Here is a 20,531-nt window from a genome sequence, read left to right on the forward strand (position 1 = left end):
CTTTAGGTATACGGTGGGGCAGTGAGCGAGATGACAAGACTAACTCATGTCAAGAAGAATCCAAAATGAGATGGATATATTATTAGAATAGCAAGACCTCAAAGGGAGACCTCAGGCAAGAATGATATCCAAAGGCATCTCTGATCCTGAAGGTTTCCTTTTTATTCACTGAGCCAGTATCTGCTGAGCACCAAGTAGAGCCCTGGGAGATGGGCAGTTCTTTCTCTACTCTGATGTGGACATAAGCCTGGGTTCTGCTGAAGGACCAAAGTTTCCTATTAAAAGAATTTACATTTGTAAGTTACAGACTTTGGCTTAAAGTAGTGATATTTCATGAGTGTTTATGCTACAGGAGACATTTTTCCTTAGGGAAGGTCTTGCATTTTAGTCATCTTTGTGGCCTTAATACCTAGTATGCTACCTAGAACGTGGCAGATGCTCTGTTTATATTAGGTGAAGAAAGGAAGGAAGGAAGACAGACCAGCTATCTCTACAAATGGGTAAAATTTGCAAATAATAAGATACAAAATGCAACGGTCTCCTCCTGTACGTATTTCTTCCTAAGTGTGAATGAAATGGAGGTGCACTCAGGTAGCACACACTGATGTTCCTTTTAAAATGCCAAATAAAACACTAACCTAAAGATAGGATAAATATGCATCTTCCTTATAGTCTCAACTTGCCAAATGACTATTTGCCAGTGACTATTTGCCAAGGGACATATTTTGACTTCCTTTAAAGGCAGTTGAGGGAAACTGCTTCTTTGAACATAATGATGAAAGATTCCGTGTGAAGTGACCGAAGTCTTAGATAAGCATGACCAAGAGGCCAAGATTTCACAATAGCAAAATCCAGGTGCGGTGCGAGTGTAGGTGAGGTGACTGGACACAATGAAATCTGTATTTTTAGACTTTTTTAAAACTCAGAAAAAATGAATATATATGATCCCATGTTAAGAAAGACGTAGCTTTCTTCATGGAAGAGGCATTAGAAGGATTAAAATATAAACACTTCATGACAATTACTAGTTATCTTGTTCAAAAAACAAGGTTGGCCATTTGAGAAAACCTGGGCTGCCAAGGCAACTCCGTGACCTTGGCTTTCTAAAGAGAGGTATAAAAGGCAACAGGGACTCACCCTTCCCTAAAGAGAATTAGGTGTAGGAAGTCAGGACACCCCGAAATGGATAGAGCCTTATAGGAAATTTAAAGATGGCAGTAACGACAAGCTTAATAAGAGTTTTTGTTGTTGTTGTTTTTTGAAACAGGGTCTTGCTCTGTCACTCAGGCTGGAGTGCAGTGGCACAATCACAGCTAGCTGCAGCCTCGACTTCCCAAGCTCAAGAGATCTCCCCACCTTAGACTCTTGAGTAGCTGGAACTACAGGCCCTCGCTATCATGCCTGGCTAGCTTTTGTATTTGTTGTTGTTGTTGTTGTTGTAGAGATGGGGTTTTGCCATGTTGCCCAGGCTGGTTTCAAACTCCTGAGATCAAGCAATCCATCCACCTTAGCCTCCCAAAGTGCTGGGATTACAGGCATGAGCCACCATGCCTGGCCAAAAAGCGTTTTATAAACTCAGTTTTAGCACTAATGCCACTGCAGATAGTGTGATGGTCACATGTAAACTGAGGAAGTAGAATGGCTTAACTCCTATTTTGTATCTTCTTCAAAAAATATTTTCATAAAAGTGACAAATGATTAAGGTTAAGTGGTATGTTAAAGGCTGAGATAATTGATAAATCAGAAAGTGAGCATGTGTCTATGTTAAGTCCAAGCCTCTGAGCCATGGTAATTATACCCACAGGACCAAAGCCTGCTTATTACAGAACCACTACTATGTTTGAGAGAGATCGAAGAGAATGGAAAGAGATTTAAGAAAACAGAATGTCAATTCAAAAGGGACAAAATGTTCTAAAAACTACACAACTTGACACTCACAACTGAAAATTCTTCAGAAATCATTGTTAAATATATGATTTGTGACATTTAGAGGAATAAAGCACTGACTACCAGGAGCCAGTACAGATTCTGGAAAAACAAGCCAGGCCCCTATAACTTCAGCTTATTTTAAAAATAGGGTTTCCAGCAAAGGAATGCCCTGATGTATTGTGTAATGTATTTTGACTTCAGACAAGATATGGGCCAAGTGTTTTTCAAGATTTCTTGTGGAGATATATGTTGTCAGCTAAATAACTCTACTCAAGGAGTGATCAGCTATGTTCAGCATCATTCTGCAGGTCTTTGTCCTTGGTTCTGTGCAGTTTATTTTAATTCAGTGATTTAGATAAGGACATGTAAGCTGTGGTTATTTAATATAAGCTGGGAGGCATAAAGCATAAGATCACATTGTCAAAACTCAAAAATATCCCAACTAGTTAGAAAACGGTTTAAAGCGATTAGGATAATTTATTGTTATATTTGGCTGGGTATATATTATCACTAAAAAAAAAAAAAAAAATCAAACGTTCTATTATAGAACAGATAAGAACCACCTAACAGCAGGTGATGTAAAAAACTTCCTAGTGTTTTTAGCTACTTATAACTTCAGTATCAGCCAACGAAGTGCAATTCAAGGAGCTAATGCAAACTTAGGCCACACAGTAGCACTGTACTCAGCAGACCAAATTTTGGAGTACCTTTTTCTTTTTGAGACAGTATCTTGTGCTGTCATCCAAGCTGGAGTACAGTAATGCACTCTCAGCTCACTGTGACCTTTGTCCCACCAGGCTCAAGCGATCCTCCCACCTCAACCTCCTGAGTAGCTGGGACCACTGGTGCACACCACCATGCCTAGCTTTTTTTTTTTGTATTTTTGGTAGAGACAGGGATCTCGCCATGTCTTTCAGGCTGGTCTTGAACTCCTGAGCTCCAGTGATCTGCCCGCCTTAGCCTCCCAAAGTGCTGAAATTATAGGCGTGAGCCATCATGCCTGCCCATTCTGGAGTATCTTGATTGTGGGCCACGTTTTATGTAAAGACAATGACATATTGTGTGTCAAAGGATGGAAAAGATCAAGAAAGTTCTAGAAACTTGTCACCCGAGGAATGGTCAAGGGGAATGAGGATGTTTATCCTGGCAGAAGAATTAGGGGAATTCAAAATGGTTTTAACATATATGGGGTGTGTGTGTGTATGTATTATTTTATTTTTTCTGGAAGAAATGCAATATACTCTTCTGTACTCTAAAGGGCAGGGCCTAGACACATGATTGGAATCTACATGGAGCCAGAGCTGGGGTCAACAAAGTGAAGCACAGTCTAAGGATTATGGCTGTCATATGTGGAATGTGACACTGTATGTGTGGGTGACCTCCTTGTCACTGGATGACCTGGTGAGTGTACTAAAGGGAGAGCCTTCTGGGTGGCTGGAAGGATGCACTCCAAAGTCATTCCAGGTGGCACTCCTAATGCAACTGGACATCAAGGAAACAGAGACAAAAACCACAATAAAGAAGCAGCTCCTTTCTCCCAAATGATTATGTATTTGTTTGTGTTAAAAATAACTTTTTTCCCCCTTTTTTCAGGTTGTCAAGGGAATGTCTGAACAGGAGGGAAAAGATATTCAATTACATAATATGCTTTGACAATATCATATTAGGCCTCAGAAAAAACATACAGTTTTCTGTCTACTCACTGTTTATGCACTGACAGGTCCGACAACCATTGTGATCGCGTTTGAAACCATTAATGCAGTCCTTCCCTGTCAGAGTGCAGTTTGATAACTCCCCACATGCAGGTGGATCAACTGTGATGATGGTTGGTTCTAATAATAAATAGAGAAAAAAAAATCAATGAAACATATGATTACCTTTTAGATGCTATTCAATTTTTGAAATTCCACACCATAATGTTACAAAAATCGAATCAACAATTGTCATCAAATCCTACACTTTTATGCTCTAGTAATATCTTTAACCCCTGAAACAGATATATTTGTGTTCAGATTTTTGAAAATGTGAACACTACTTCTTTGTGTTGAGCAGTTCATGCAGTTTTTGGTACCTTCACACAATTCTTCTCTGATGGTCACCACTACTGGAAGCAGACAAGAGAGGTTAAAATGAACTCCATTTAAATTTTTGTTAACTGCTCTTCTATTTCTTCCTGATGTTTTCCGGTTTGTTTTTTATAATAATCAGGATACACCTGTCAACTATCAACTATCTCACTCCCATTCTGTAATACTTTCGAAATCTGTTACTATTTTTTTTCCAAATTAACAAATCAGTTTTTGAGACGAGTTTAAAACACCTGGATTTCTTTTATCTTTTATGTGACACTCCCTCACTTATGAGAGATGATACGACAGATAACTACACACTTATCCTCAGGGCCCAGAGACTTGTGGGAGTGGCAGAGGGAGATACACGCATTCAGGAGAAAGAGTGGGCAGCCATGCTGGGAACAGGGCACGAAACAAAGCCAGACCAGAGGCGACGCTTTACCTTACCTGCCACATTAATGAAGAACTGCTTTGGGTAATAACAGTAACTACATATACTTACATAAAGCATATTATGTGTTTATATAAGGTTTAAAGTGCTGTTCATAAATGCCTTCCAGCTTTACCATATTCCAGTGAGGTGGGTGCTATTATTATCCTCAATTTACAGATGAGGAAATCTAGCACACTGACTTGCCCATGGTTACAGCATTAGTTTGTGGTGGACCCAAGATTCAAGTCTAAGCAGTCTGACTCCAGTCACACTCTCAGCTTCTGTGCGACACAAAATCTGCTGTAATGGTACCTGTTTCTCAACGCATCAATAAGGGACAGTTTATATAATGCCAGGTTGTGAGAACGGTGTTGCCAAAGGAAACAGAGGCACTGACAAACTTACGCAACATCTTTTCAACCAAAATATACTAACGTCTTCAAAGTAAGCTGTTGCTCACAATATCTTTGTGAAAGAGCTGAGTACAGAATGTCTCTACCTACATTTTCACAGATGGAAAATATGAGGTGCTGAGGGGGTAACTGGCTTATCTAAGTTTACATAGCAACTCAGTAGCAGGCTGGGAATAGAACAGAACTGAGGTTCCTAACCTCCTGTCCATCACTCTATCCATTAGTCCACACTGTCTTCTCAAGTTTCATCTCCTGTTACCAGGGAAGAGAGATCTAAATAAGTGTTTTAGCTGCCACTGCTGAGATCAAGAGTTCTAAATTTTTATCCATCTACTAAAAGGGGACAGAGATTCAACTCTTCACAGGTAGTAGGCAATGATGAGTTACTAAAGAGATGCTTAGATCAGCTTTCTCCCAGTAAAAATACGTATAAAGTGAGTATAGCACATTCTCTATTCTTATTACAAAGAACAGCATCCTACTAAAATTTTTATACCAACTTTTCACTGCTATAGTTTCTAATGTCCTTCAATAACCAAGGTATTCTTTCTGATAACTGTAAACATCAAAAAGTAACTAAAGTTTAGTTATTTTAAGACGTCCTGAGTTAGACACAGTATTGCTGCTCCCCTTCATTCTCTTAAAATTTACTGCAAACATCTTCAGTTCTCAAACCTATTAGTCTTTCTTTTATCACCACTTTTATTAGCTACCCCAAATAATGATTCTATTCCAATCTTCAGTCCCAAGACTGCCAATGTTTTGTCAAAATTACTCTAACCACAAAAATGAGAGACAGCAGAAGGCAAGTGTCAGGTTTAAGTAAACCCACCACAGGTTATCCCAGTGAGAAAGGACTTCTATGTTCTAGAGTGATTAGGCCAAAGTTGAGGGAAGAATTCTGAACTCTATGCACACTGCTTTCCCAGACAGCTTATGGGTAAAGAAATGTCTTAAGTATATCTACGCATACCAAAATCTTCTATTCTTTACTTACATTTAAGATGTGAAATTTATGAGAAACTTTTGCCTTCAGAAAATATATTATGAAAAAGCATATATTGAAGAAGATTAAACTGACCCTGAAAAATGTGTAATCATCATAGGATAGTATGGAATTTTAGCAGCAGTGAATTTTAGGGATTTATTTAGAGAATCCATTGTCTAACTTTTACAAAGATAATCTTCTACCTCTGAATGATATTTGCTCTCAATAGTGCTGTATGTGCTGTTTTTTTTTTTTTTAATATATTATGATTAACATGAGATTAAGGTTGTGATCTGTGGCTAGAAAGTGAAAGGAACAAATGGACTGGGTTGTTTGAGGATCAGAACCACAATGCTGACTTGGGCAGCCCCCTATCAGTCACAGAAGCCAATCTATCCAAATGGCTTCAACAGTTACGTACACAGTCACACATGTACATGTAACACACATTTCTCCAGGACAGGAAATATGTTCAATGTTTTCCTAAAATATTCAGCACAACAGGTTTTGTTCACTTGAACAAATAAAATTGCAAGAAAGGGTCGTTCAGTATGTGCTGGTGTTATAATGTGCGTATTAAATATTTCAGGTAAAACAAGTCCTATGGGATACCTTCCAAGCCTCAATGCTGTAGCATGCAAGAAGCAAAAAATCATTTTGTGCCTCTAAAATTAGTATTTTCCCATTCACTTATGACCTATATTAGATGAAAGAAATGGGGAAGCATAGCCATTTCAAATGTTTACACCCTCAATATTTAACATTAAACACAGAAAAACGCAACAAAATCTTTTATTCATGAAAACTTTCAATTTACTTTAGAACCATTCAATTTCCCCTCGATAGATTAGGCTGAACACAACAATAGTCATTGTGATATGTTAAATATAGCTAGAAGTCTAGGTTTTCTTAAAAAGACATTTTAACACTTGGCATCTCATTTTATTACATTTAACAAATACATCTCATTTTCCTACTCAGATACAAACTGGAACAAATTTTAAAGGTTTTTTCCGGGTGGTAACACATGTTTCTTGGGTCCTTACTGCTAATATCCTATGTCATTGGAGTAACCGTTGAGTTGTAATAAACACATTTGCAGGCAACTAGTTATCTCCTGGCATTTCAACTGAAGTCATACATTACAGTCTACTGCCTTTCATCATTCTCCCAACATTTTAGTGCTTGGTGTCCTATCATATGAGGCCATATCCAGAGTAGTTAGATTTCTGTGAGAACAACATTACAACAAAAATATGACCTGTAAGTATATAGATTATCTACCTATTTATAAATTATCTAGAAAAAAATCTCATATTATTGTTAAACATATTTGAGAGTTTGCTTCCAGTCCAATATATTATTATATAATATCAGAACTGGTCCTACTACTAATATCAGGGTGATTTTTTTTTGAGAAACAAGTGACACGAAACAACTGAGATTCAATTTCTTATGCTAAATAATTAACTCCAAAGTGAGACATAAGTTGACACCGTCCTGAATTAAGGCATTTCAAATCAATATTATATTTATGGTTCTTAAAGAATAATGACCGAGAGCTGGTCAGATTCTTAACATAGCTTTTATCCAAGAGAGTTCCTGGTGGGAGAAGAGGTGATTTTAAAGAATCTAGAATCATGGTATCTCAGTATGACTGTTTCTCATCCAAAAAAAAAAAAAAAATAAAGAAGCTGGAGGGAGTGTCAGCAAAGTATGTGAAACATACATTCTGCTTGTCTAAAAGTTAGAGCATCCTGAAATTTGTTCATCAGGAATTGTTATTATCCCAGACTTTTCTCTAGTCTATGCAACAGTGCTTTGAATATGGAAAATACCTGTTGGGTTTTGGTCTGTAGACCAGAAGATTCTCATTTAAATACTACATATCTGTGCTCCTATATTACATGGGGTGTGGCACTGAAATTGTGTGTCAGAGAGTACATGCCTTTCTAGAAGGATGATGGTGATCCCCTATCTTTGACGTGTTTGGTAAACAAAGTTCAATTGAACAGAGGTCCTGCTAAGATTTCTGGAGGCACTGATGCATCCCTGTATGTGATATTTGTTGCTTGGAGCAAAGAAAACTGTCCCCCTTTAAACTGGCTGGGTAGGTATGTGTTAGTAGGCCTCTTTCAGAGGAGATAAATGGTCTTAGATTTAGGAGAATGATGAAATGCTTGCATAAAGGTGAGGTTTTGGAGAGGGGAAATTCAGTGAAGTACTGTTTATAGGATCACCCTGAAATTCTATCTCATCTTGTATTGAATCAGCTGAGGAATTAAAGAAATACCTTAATGTCCTCCAAAGGAAGAAGGCTTGAAACAGCAGGAATTCACTGTCTTTGGCTACTACTATTTCTAAAGGGAACCCTCGAACAGCTTCCTTGTGGAGAAGAATTCTAGAAATAGTTTGAGCCTAGAAGCAATAAAGAACAAAAATGGGTGTTTGTTATGTCTACATCCGGTTTGCTTGTTTCCTACTCAGCATCTGAGTGGGAAACATTACTCTCCTCAACCTGTTGTTTTCTTGAACAATTTTTAGAGACCCTCCAGGCACCTTACACTGTCCAGAAGAGCTATTTTTAAAAGAACCCTTGGGATTGTCAGGAGTGCAGATGCTCAGCCACCAATTCTTATCCCAAGTCTTAAGAGAAGAAAATTTTGACAGAAAGTATCTTATAACATGCAATAACATAAACAAACACATGCTGATTCTTCATTTTACATTTATTAAAAATTTAGGGTTACTTCTTTCATATCCTAAAAAGCCTAACAGATGTCTTGTCAGTAAAAGTATTTCCAGGAAAATGTTAGTATTTTTTACAAATTATAGAGCTTCAGACACTAAGTTATTGAAAAACACCATCAGTATTTTATATTGATGTTCACATATTTCCTAGGAGGAATTTTATCTACTCAATGGTGAAATTAAGCTACGGGGATCACAATTAATTTGATTAAAAACATGAAGTTAAAATGAAAATCATGAATCTAACTTCAAGGCCACGGTACTAGACCATAAATATATATTCGGTTATTCAGGTGTTATAAATGTGTTAAGCAAATCTAAGCTCTCTACTTTCTTGCCTTTTGTTATTTTATTTTATGAGAAATTCTTCAAAAAGTGGCCAAGGAAGTAAGAAGCTGAAACTCAAATTCAGCCTTTTAAGACGCTAGTATAAAGTTCTTAGATAAGTCTTATCCTCACATTATATAGTTCAACTCCTCTGGGAGAACAATAAAAACGAACATATTTTGACCTTCTGTTATTTCTAAATGTATAATTAGGCATATTCACTTCTGAAACAATATAATAGTTAGTTTTTATACTTCAGGTACATGTAGCTTAAACGGCAATGTTAATAGATGCTTTTAACTTGCTGTCTAATCTGTGTTACTCCACTGAACTTCTGGTTTTGAATTAATAATCCATACAAGGTTCTTAGATAGATTACTATGAGCTAGTTCCCTTTCATAAATAATATTAATTATCTCCATTGAGAAATGTATGAAGCACTCTTTCTGATTAGCAGCCCTGGGAAAGCTGACAACCATTTAGCAGCTCTTGACTATGGGTGGGTGACTCTGTAAATGTACAACTGTGGAAGGGATACACAGCCATCCCTGTTGGGTTTGTGTGTAGCACTGTCTTGTCAGGAGGGTAATTAACTCTGTTTCTAGATTCTGATTGTCTGTAGGACTGCTGCCTCACTGTGTTGTCCTCTGGTGAACTGTAGGCCTGGCTGTGGAGAGCAGCTGTCTGCCAGCACCCTCCGTTCCTATGCATTCATACACACACCCCCCCACACACTAAGAAAAGTCTCTCTGGAAAAACCTCTTTGTATGCAAATTTCCAGAAAAAAATGCTTTTTTTTTTTCATTTTTATTTATTTTTCTTCTTCTTCTTTTGAGATGAGGTCTCACTATGTTGCCCAGTCTGGTCTCGAACTCCTGACCTCAAGCAATCTTCCTACCTCAGCCTCCCAAAGTGCTGGGATTACAGAAAAAGTACTTTTTAAAGACAGATACATTCTTACATTTCTTCATAAGTGAAAAAAAAATTCAAGTAGAAGTAATAAGATAAATGAAGCTAACAATTCCTATCTGTCTCTCGTTTCTCTTATTACTTCTTCTGGGCTTTAATAATGCTTTGCATATTTTACATAGCTCTTCTAATTCCCAAGCCTGCTTATTTGATTATGAGAGACAAAAATGAACAATTACGCTTTCTTTTCAGATTTACTTCAGGCACTCTTTCTTAAGGTAGTTTTATTTTTTTATTTTGGGCAGAGATTGGGGGGTTGGAGGGGGCTGAACTTGGTTAAGCAATGTGAATATCCAATGAGTAGGAAAATTCCAAAATGTCACTGACTTTACATGGCAGTTCAATGGCTAAATATATCAGGTCTCCTAGCCGGGGCCATAAAACTGGAGATAAGGCTGGCCAAGACAGCATCAAAGCTTGTCTGTTTTGCTGTATTTTCGTATGTCATGCTGCTAACACAGATGCTTTTCAAATGTGAGCCATAACTGGTCAGAACACCTTTCAAATAAATCACCAAACTGTCAACATAATTGCATCTTGGGAAGAAAAGTACGGTGAAGATGAAATTTTCCCAAATGAAGCTAGAGGGAAAACTCTACTAAAGCAGACAATAAGAAAAAAAAAAATTGAAGATATAAAAATTCCCTAATCTGGAAGTGGGAATTTCCGTGGCATTTGAATGTGTACTTAAGAAAGCCTCATTAAGTCATGGAAAAAAGTCTCTTACGGTTGGAGTTTTCAAATTCTTTTAGCCACTACACATTTGGTTATCCTTTTTCCCTTTGTACATTTCTCATAACAACACCTACATCCTTGTAATTTCTGAAGTACTTATCTCAGAGCAGTTTATTTTATTTTAAAATGAATAGTGTGCAAATGTTCCCAAGATTTGTATTATTTTGTGATCAGAAAGGGAAGCAACCATATATTTATTTTAGACCTATTTATTAATTTTGTATGCTTTTCCCAAGGAATCTTGGCTGTTAAACATATTAATATTTTTCTTCCTTTACCAAAACCATATTTAATAGGAAAAGATGATAGTATTATTGAGATTATTAAAAGAACACAAAAGACAAATTAAATTTTTTTTTTTTAATATAGAGTGGGGTATCTTTTTCCAGGAATCCAGCTTGAGACAGCTCACAAAATTATCACTGGATTCCAAGAATCTAGATCTTTTATACTTGTCTTACATTTTATGCTTATTCTTTTTATTGCTAATGTTCACAGGAATTATATTTTGGTAGACTTTAACTGGAAATAATGTGTTATATTAATAGGTATGCGGGTTTGTGTGTGTGCGCACATTTAGGTAGCTATTTTCAACTTGTACAGGGTGGGTCAGGCGGTCAGAATTTTGGTAACTGGAACCTAGCCTTCTGGGAAATGGTTGAAAACCAGGGAGGAAGGGTCTGCACGTTAGGGACAATACTTCATTTACTGTTTATAACCTCAGCACCTAGCACAGTTTGGTCTATAGAACTGCTCAATGAATGAACAAAAAGGCAAAAAGACATCTAAGCACCTAAAGTCTGTGTACATTATTTGGCAAAGAAGAGCTCCCATTCAAAATTGTCCTAAGAGGCTGTATCTCTCAATTTTCCACTTTTAGAAGACTAGACAGTAAGTTCCTTAGGGTCCACATCACTATGGCAGTCTTTTGCACATAGGAGGTACACAATAAATGAGCTCCACTGAAGCAGAAAGCCAGATCTGAAGGCTGCTGTAAACCTGACACACTTAATAATAGTGAAAATAGAGTGCAAGTCCCCAAATCTGTCCAAAATGAGATTACTCAGTGATGACACTCGGTTTCCTGAGATGGGTTAAAATATGATCTGCATCTTTGGCTTAAGAAGGCACAACAGTACACAAAGTATTATAGAAGGCCTCACATCAAAATTCTTCATGTAAGATCTGACATCCCAAATTTTAATTACCTGGAGAATTCACTTCTGGAACTACCCTACTCCTTGATGATGCCAAATAAAAAGGGTTATTAAAATAATCCTGAAAACAGCTAGGCAGTCATTCAACTCAGGAGATCATCTTCTACTGCGTGAAGTTATGGGCACTTTTGCTGACTGCCTGGCAAACTGACAACCGAGTTAATTAGACACTGACGAGAATCAGAGAAAGAAAAGGAAGAGTGCAGAGCAGAATGCACACGTGCTGGTGATGGTATCCCGGTGCCTGGCAGACTGATGGAGGCTGAGCAGCTCATTTACTCAGTGGGGGCTTAAGTGCCAATGGTTAGGGCCTGGGGCCTAGAATTTGGATGGATATGAACAAGAATGGGCAGAGGTCAAGCTTGACAGGATGGGAGAGTGGGTCAGGCCTCTTGGGTTGAGTAATGTCCCTAGGTGGGAGGATGCAGGAATGAACAAGTGGAAGCAGAAAACAGATCCAGCTCTCCCAGAAGTCAAACAGCAAGGTCAAAATTCCAGTCAGAGGCTCATGAGAAGAACCCGAGATCAAAGGCTGGGCCACAGAGTTCAGAATAACAGTAACTGGGTCTCAGCAATGGGGATGGGGCCAGGAGAGAGACTGGCTTTTGAATCTAAGCCACAATGATCAAGTACTTTGATATACATCATCTGATTTTCCTCATCCCCTGTCTTCTCACGATGGGGGTCTACTGGGAAGCAATGCCAAGGTCATGGATTTGGAGTCAGAAAACATAGCTTGAGTCTCTGCTCTCTCATTAGGCTAACAGGTTATGATGGACCTCTCCGGGCTTCTAGAAAATGGGAATACTCATTATTTCTACCTTACAATAGTCCTATAATGCTCAAACAAGATTGTCAAGAAAAGACTACAACATTACTTGTTGTTGTAATTATTGATGTCATGCTGATCTTGTCTCCTCAGAGCTATAACTGGTCTCAGGTAATGGCTAATTAATGAATTATTAGCCCTTTCACAGACCTCAAATGCTCAGCTGATAAATGGTATGGCAATTGGTTCGGCATTCTGAACCCTGCCTATTGTAACTTAAGCATCATCTTCTATCTCCACTGATAACATGAAAAGCATGTGAGATGGTGGGTGGGTCTGTGCTGTCTTTTCATATGGTCTGGTAAGCTTTGGAGCATGTTAGTGACCAGCCAGTTGTGCCTTTCACATTTGCTGAGTAGCAGTCTGATATCATTGTTCTACATTTTGACTATGTCTATGATGTCTCCAAGAGAACAGAAATCTCTTAGTAATCAGCTAATCCAATGTGGGTTGAAACAATGACTCTGTGTGCCTGGCCCCCGTTCTTCCTCTCTCATAATGGGGGCCTTGCTAGATCTTTAGGGACAAGGGCAAACTCATCACAGTATCATTTATACTACTTTTTATCTTTGCTAGTGTTTCTGCCACTCTCAAGTTGAAAGATACAGAAGACCTATTTATAAAAACTGTCTTTAATGAGCAAATCTCAGTGTTAGGAAGTCAGGGATCTCAAACATATGTCAACAATAAGAGAAAGTTCAACCAGTACTTTCATAACAAGAAATGTAGGGGCTTCTCAAGCAATGAGTTGTGTTCGTAGTATCTCTGTCACAGGACTGTGAAGCACCCCCCTGTGGAATTCGTCTGACATAAAATCTCCATGGAATCTTTAAAAAACTTGATTCCCAGAAAGGATGAGAGATTTATGGCTTTGAAAAGATTTGAGCTTGCCGACCCTCTCAGTTTGCAAGGCGTGAGGTCATCCCAAGTGGATAGCTTATTATCTCCAAACATATTATAGCTTCCCTAACAAATAGAGACTCCCTGAATTGTTTTAAAAGTGAGCTGACATGCAGGGCAATAGCTGTTCAATTAACATGAAAAACAACATGTCTTCCTACTGATAGGCAAACTAAGGGGATTCGACTACCACGCAAGACACAAAGGCACAGGCAAAGGATAGGCACTGAATATACATAAAGAAGCATATAAATATACCTCATTAGATTACATAATAGATTCAAGGCAAGTCTCAAATTATATCATGAATATTTTTAAAGTAAGGAAATGGGGATCCAGGTAAATTTTAGGTAGAAAAGAGTAAGCTGCGGGCAGGGATGAGGTAAGCACACAGAATCCATGCTTTTGAGTTCTGGTGCTGGTTGAGTGGTGGCTTGCAAATCAATTCTCAGTTTGCTCCAGCAGCCAATGTGAAAGTTACATGATTTGCGGGGTCCACAAGGATCAAGTACTTGGACTTAGGATCTTGAGGATTCTTAGTTGTGTTTCACTATGCCGCTGTAAAGTAAGAGCTGGAGCCCTGGATTGCACCTTTTTATTGGCAGCCAGCATTAAATTCTGTGATCTCAAATGGTCCATATACCTGAATTGGGCTGTGTTTCAAACAAACCAGATAAATCCAGCTAATCTCTCAGATGTGAAAGTTAAACTCCACTGAGGTGTAAACAGTTCTGTAGATATAAATGGTAAGTACAAATTTGGTCAAACTACTAATCAACTTAAACTCAAAATACTATAAAACAAAATGCATGCTTTCCGGCAAATTTCAGAAACATGCTAAATGTCCCGTATTGCTCATCCCATGCCAAATTTAGATTAAACTGATGGTATGACCCCTGGACTAAGATCTGGCACTGCTGAGTCCCTTAGCAGGTGGCTGATAGGTGGGTATGATGCTACTCCTACCACCTCATCAGCCACCTGCGATGGGGAGACACACACAAATGCAAGAGGCGTTCTTTAGTGGACATTCCCCTTCTTTCAATCTGTCCTACGATTTTAAAGTGGTATTGCAACAGATGTTTTATATGCTTGTGTGACACTGTATCTTCAATAATCAGATAGATATAGCACAGAAAAGTTCTAATAGGGGCTTTAACAGTGGCTCACTGGATTTTTCACTATCTTCAGTGCTAACCCTCATATATTAAGCAATGTGAAATCATTTTGTTTTTATAAGATATACTTAAGACTATACCAGGAAACAGTCTGGTATAATTAGAAGTGGTATTAGATAACTAAAATACTAAAAATAAATTGTATTAGAATCACCATCTATTTTGAGCTGTTTCTATAGGCAGATTATTTTAGTCTAATTTATTTGAAAAAAAAGTTGGAATAGAACACCTGCAATTTCAGAAAAACATTGTAATACAGTATATGACCATTTTAATATATGCCTCTAGTCCCTAGAAGTCATAAAAATACTATGTAGTAGGTGAACTGATTTTTTTTAATAAACACACCAGGAGTTATACTTACAAATAAGTGTTACTGATAAAAGTACTCACTTTTAGAGGCTATATTCTTATGCCAAAATGCTGTTCATGTTAAAATTCTATTTGAAACCTCTTCATAGTTGTTCTCAGAGCAAATTACTATGTCATAGAAGACAAAGTGCCTTTATTTTACTGTCACTTTTTGCTTCCTCTAAAGAGTTTTACTCAGCTACATCGGCCACCATTTTTTTTTTTTTTTTAAACCAGACTTCAACATAAATGACTTTGGCTATTTCCTAGAGTTTAACAAACCTTCAAAGTCAAGGGTTTACAAAGCTGAGGATATTCAAAAGGATGTTCTATGATCTCTAAAGTCAGTTTCAAAAGAGAGGCACCAAAAATATTCTGAACGACTGTATTCTTGGAGTAAGTATACATTTTTTCCCATATAACTTCTGAAAGGAAAAACACTTCACTTGAATACGTACATTTTAGTATGTTTAAAAATAATTTTATTATCTGGTGGGACCTTGTATTGGTGGGAATAAACAAACATGCTTCATAGGAAAGTGTAATCAGGTGCTTTAAATACAAGGGTGTTGAGTCCAATCAATTCCTTGGAACTGAGGCAAACTGTAGGAGGAGATGAGGATTTTAAAATAAGATGATGGTCTAATATAGCCATGTTAGGTAAAATGGTATCTTTTAAACATTGGGCAGTATGATTACTAATTAAAATGTTAAATTCTACTGGGTAGACAAAAGCTAAAAGGAAACCAATCCTGCTATTTACCAATGGCTGCAGCATAAAGAAGATGGAATCTTTTCTTTTTAAAGTCTGCAAGCCTTTTCTGAAGGGCATGTCTCTTAATAACCTTCATTAACTTCTGTTTGGTTGCCTAAGAGTTGTCTCATCCAAAAAAAGTTTAGCACAGTCTCAAAAGAGATTGTGTTTATTTAAGCTTGTTGGAAAAACATTCCTATCATTTCAAGAATGACTAAATATTTTTCATTCACATAGTTAGCATTCCAGACTATGTTTTCCTGCCTCCGTTGATTAGATGAAAATTAGCAGGCCCAAGTCTGATCTATTAGATGCAATTATTGTCTTAGTAGGAAAATTATGAGACTCCCAGCAATAACACCCTTTTAGGTATGGGAAGTAGACGGCAGAGGAAATAAAGGGCAACCCACCCCCTTGCACGCCACTTCAATAGGGAAATACTTACCAGCTGAACTCTGGCGCAGAGGAATTTCTAATCATGTGTTTCAGAATTAGCCCTCAACAATTCTGAACATTTAAGGCACTGATCAGTTTGGTCATCTAACAAATTAAGAGTATAAGACCAACCTTCATTTTTATTTATAAAACTTGGTTCAGTATGGCAGCCTTACTCAAAATCAAGTACAAAGTACAAGGCATTACTGACACAAGCAAAGACATGCTGGACTTGGAGAACCAGCAGCAGAACTTCTAGGTATAAGAATAACCATTTCTTCTCTATTTACTTCTACAACATTTATTTCTATACTTGTTTAACTATTAATGTAAGTGGTGGATCTAACATGTAAAGAAAGCCACTCATATAATGTACATATTTCTATATAGCTGTGAAAAATCACAAAATCTTGAAAGTGATATATTAAGGCCGGATATGAATGTCTTTTACATTCATTTTACCTATATTCTAGTTTTATTTTAAATATCTAAAGATCTTTTAAATGATCAAATAAAAATCAAAATATGACAATATTCATCACTGAAAATTTCTGATGTTTATGTTAAAGACCTAGGTTAACAAATGGTCATTTGCTACGCATTGGTAACCCAACATATGACCTTATTTGGACAAGCAAAAAATAGACTGTGTTATATTTTAATTTCCATTTATGGAACCAGTCTCCAGGACATTTAGAGTTAAAGGATAAAACACATGCCTAACAGTCTTTAGGCTATTACGAATATTTTATTATTCTTGGGTTACTAATAATAGCATAGTATATGGCACTGAAGCAATACCACCCATAAACTGAGTTTTGATCCCTGTTATGTACCAGAATGTTAATAACATGTGACCCTACGGCATCTTTGACTTCACTGCCTCTCGGGGTCAGCCAAACTATGTTTGACTCCATGCCACAAAAGCAGTAGCTTAATCATTTGAGATACTGTTCAGTGAGGAAGCATTATGGGCAGGGCTGGAAACATTTTTTCTAGTTTCAAAGAATTCCCACCCAGATATGTGCCTGGTACAGACTTTTCTGGCAGCCCAGTGGAAATCTCATTAGAATGGCAGCTTGATTCAAGCTATGTCATCAGCCTTCAGGGAGAGAATATAGTGCTTCTATAAATTTGGGATTGATGAAGAAGACAACAGTACATTTGATAGCTCACAGAACTCCAGCCTTTTAGATGAGTACAACTTACAATATTGGGTGAGCTGAGACTGAAGTGGCTTACTAAATCCACATAGGTCAAGACATGCCTGACATTCAATCTTCAACACTATCCCAAGTAGGACCAGGATTCCCTAAGTCAGAGATCCAAGAAAGCCAGGTGGCAGGAAGAAAGATAGTTGATTTTTTGGTTCAACCACATTCCATCCTAAACCCAAAGTTAGAAAGAATCCATGCACAGTGAATCTCTTATTTATCCTCTACTTGAAGAGTTAAGCCCAGGTTAGCAGAATTATTAGGCCTGAAACTCAGCTGGGTATCTGATAATATGTCTGCAAATAGCAATTTTAACTTTTTATTAAGAAGAAAACTTAAAAAATACTGAATACTATGGACTCTGATATATCTCTCATCCAGCTTTAACAATCTACAAATAACTCTTTGACTTCCTGTCAGAGATAGAACACGGATTTTGCTTTGTTTTCAGACAGACAGATATAGTAGAGGGGAAACTACCCATTTGCCCAACCTCGAGCATGGAATTTATTTACTGGCAACCTGAGTCTAATTCTGAATGCTACCTTTTAAAATATTACCTAAGTTGTTCCTAGTTCTTGCAAAGTGATACTCTGGTGTTGGCTTCAAAATCCCTAAGGTCATCAAAATCATCAGCTCCTCCCTGCAGGAGATGGTGCACATAAGGGGGCCTGAAGAACACTCAGGTCACAGTGGTCACCTGGGTCGGGTCCAGCCGCAGCCCAAGATGAGAGGGCAGATCAGGTCTGACATCAAGACTTCAAAGTCCCCATGAAGCTCTAATCTCTTGCATCAGGTGTCACAGCTAAGCTGGCCACACACCTGTCCACATCTCTTGAATTTTCTTATTGAGTAATCATGGGGATGTTATAGATGTCACATTGCCAAAACTTCCCTCCCCAATACCTTATTTTACCTTCAGTTGCAAAATAGATTTCTAATGGAAATGGCAACCTGTCCTCAGGATCCCTCTGATATTAAGAATCACCTTCGGCAGCATTTATACTTGGTATCATTGGAAAAAAAATTAGCAAATTATTCTCAATACCTAATGATGATTTAAAAAAATCCTTGTCCGTGTAAGTAACTGAAATGCAGTGGCACCTACACCATGCAATCTTAAAAACAGTACATTAACGTGGCAGCGAGCATTAGCCTTAGAGTGCCTCGGTAGCCCCACTTAAACTCTGTGATTCTGGACTTCAGGGGCTGAACTGGGAGAGAACAAACCACAGAGCACACATCAGTCTTAGAAGGCCCATGAGGCTGCCACAGGGATGGAGCCCAGAGCTGAGCCCTCCAGAAGGGTGAACTGTCAGTGCAGGAAATTGGTCCAACTGGCCTGTAGACATGTGGGCCCACCTCATGTCACACACTTCCACAACACTTTTACTTGGTCCAGCTCATGTCACACACTTCCACAACACTCTTACTTGGTCCACCTCATGTCACACACTTCCACAACACTCTTACTTATGTTCTCAAAATGTCTTTTCAGTGATAAGTACCCTGACATTATTCTTCCTTCAGCTGGTAGATCAGGGGTCCCATGGCCATCAGCTTTTGATGATCTGGTTAAAGTAACCCTGTATCAGGGCCTCCTCCCTCACTCAACTAAAAAGAAGACCTGCAAGAAGGGTCTGGTTGGGACTTCCTGCTCCAGTCCTTCTTTCCTCCTCACTGCCCTCACTTATTATTTACTCATTAAAAATTTTTGAGCATCTACTTACGTATCAGATGTTGTTTTAGGATTCAAAAGAATATGCCAAATTCTTTCTTTACATGGGCATGGAGCCTCTTTCAGGGTGTAATGCACTGCAGCACAGAGGTAGTGTCCATTCAGGGTGGAGGGTCTGGTCCTGGGGACACACTGTACTGTCAGTTATGAGCTTTATGACCCTGGGCAAATTACATGGCCTCTGAACTTTGTGTTCTCTGATGGTAAACTGGGATGCCAGCACCCATACCAAAGGGATGCTGTGAGGATCTCAAATTAGTTGCTCCTCTTAAAGTAGTTAAACCTGACACATAACAATAGTATGAAATGTTAGCTACTGTCATTAAGGGTTACAAATAACAGTGGTCCAATGGTGCCAGACACAGATGAAGACCTAATTCTGCTGTCCCATCTCTTTTTTGCTTTTAGTTTTTAAGGAGATTAAGGCCATGTTTTCTATGTATACCCTTCAACTGAAAACTTTATATGCTATTCCACATGTTTCCACCCTAGCTCTTTACAGGGGTCAGAAAATACAAATAATGAGATCGATAAACAAGAGATGTAGAGAAAAGCCAACAAGGCAAAATGTGAGAATATAATCAGTTACAGACTGGAAAGGCTTATCTGTATACCTGAATTGGGTGTTGACAATAACTTGCTAAGAATCCATCATGAGAGTACTTAAGTGCCAATTTAAAAAGCACTTAGGTACTTGTGAATCAAGTCAGCTGTCAAGTAACAGCCTAGTCTCTAAGGACCCCAGGTTCACGTCCCTAGTCCTCTGGGAGTAACCAAAAAGCACATTATCTTGTCATTTGGAAGGTATGTGTCTCCAATAACAACAGCCACAATAAGGTTCTTCCTCCTTGGAGGTCCTAACACGCCGTATTTAGTGATGCTGTTAGTTTACTTAGAATCTAAAACCACAATCCTTGTGTGGGGTCCCTTCATCTAATTTCGTACTCTGACTATGTACCTAGAGACTGTAGCTAATAGGGTAAGGGCCAACACTGGTTATGCAACTGTGCACAGAGGAATGTATTGTGTGTATAAACTAGGTAAATACCAGTGTTTCTGGTTTTCCTCTATTTCTGGGTGATTGCTTATTTATTGCACATTAACACCTTGCACTTTTTCTAATTTCATATAATCCTTTTGCTACTCTGAAATCATTTGAAATTATATTTAAGTATGATATTGAATGACTGCTGAGAAATGATCCCAGAGACTTTCTTGGAGTATAAACTAAGCAGTAAGATCCATTCACCTTGTGTTATTTTGTAAGTTTATTATTAGTAGCCATAAATAACCCTTTA

The 20,531-nt window shown here is 38.0% G+C and overlaps 1 protein-coding gene across 1 annotated transcript in view; it reads right to left on the reverse strand.

Annotated features, from left to right (window-relative positions):
* The window catches only part of CRIM1 (cysteine rich transmembrane BMP regulator 1 (chordin-like)), a 197,723-nt gene that overhangs the window by 48,030 nt on the left and 129,162 nt on the right, over positions 1-20,531 (reverse strand). The window contains exon 8 of the mRNA XM_011935981.1: positions 3,633-3,761. Within this exon, the coding sequence (XP_011791371.1) occupies positions 3,633-3,761 (129 nt within the window). The remainder of the gene's footprint in view (positions 1-3,632; positions 3,762-20,531) is intronic.

The sequence above is a fragment of the Colobus angolensis genome, unplaced genomic scaffold (genome assembly GCF_000951035.1).
Source record: "Colobus angolensis palliatus isolate OR3802 unplaced genomic scaffold, Cang.pa_1.0 Scaffold15, whole genome shotgun sequence".
Lineage (NCBI taxonomy): Eukaryota > Metazoa > Chordata > Mammalia > Primates > Cercopithecidae > Colobus > Colobus angolensis.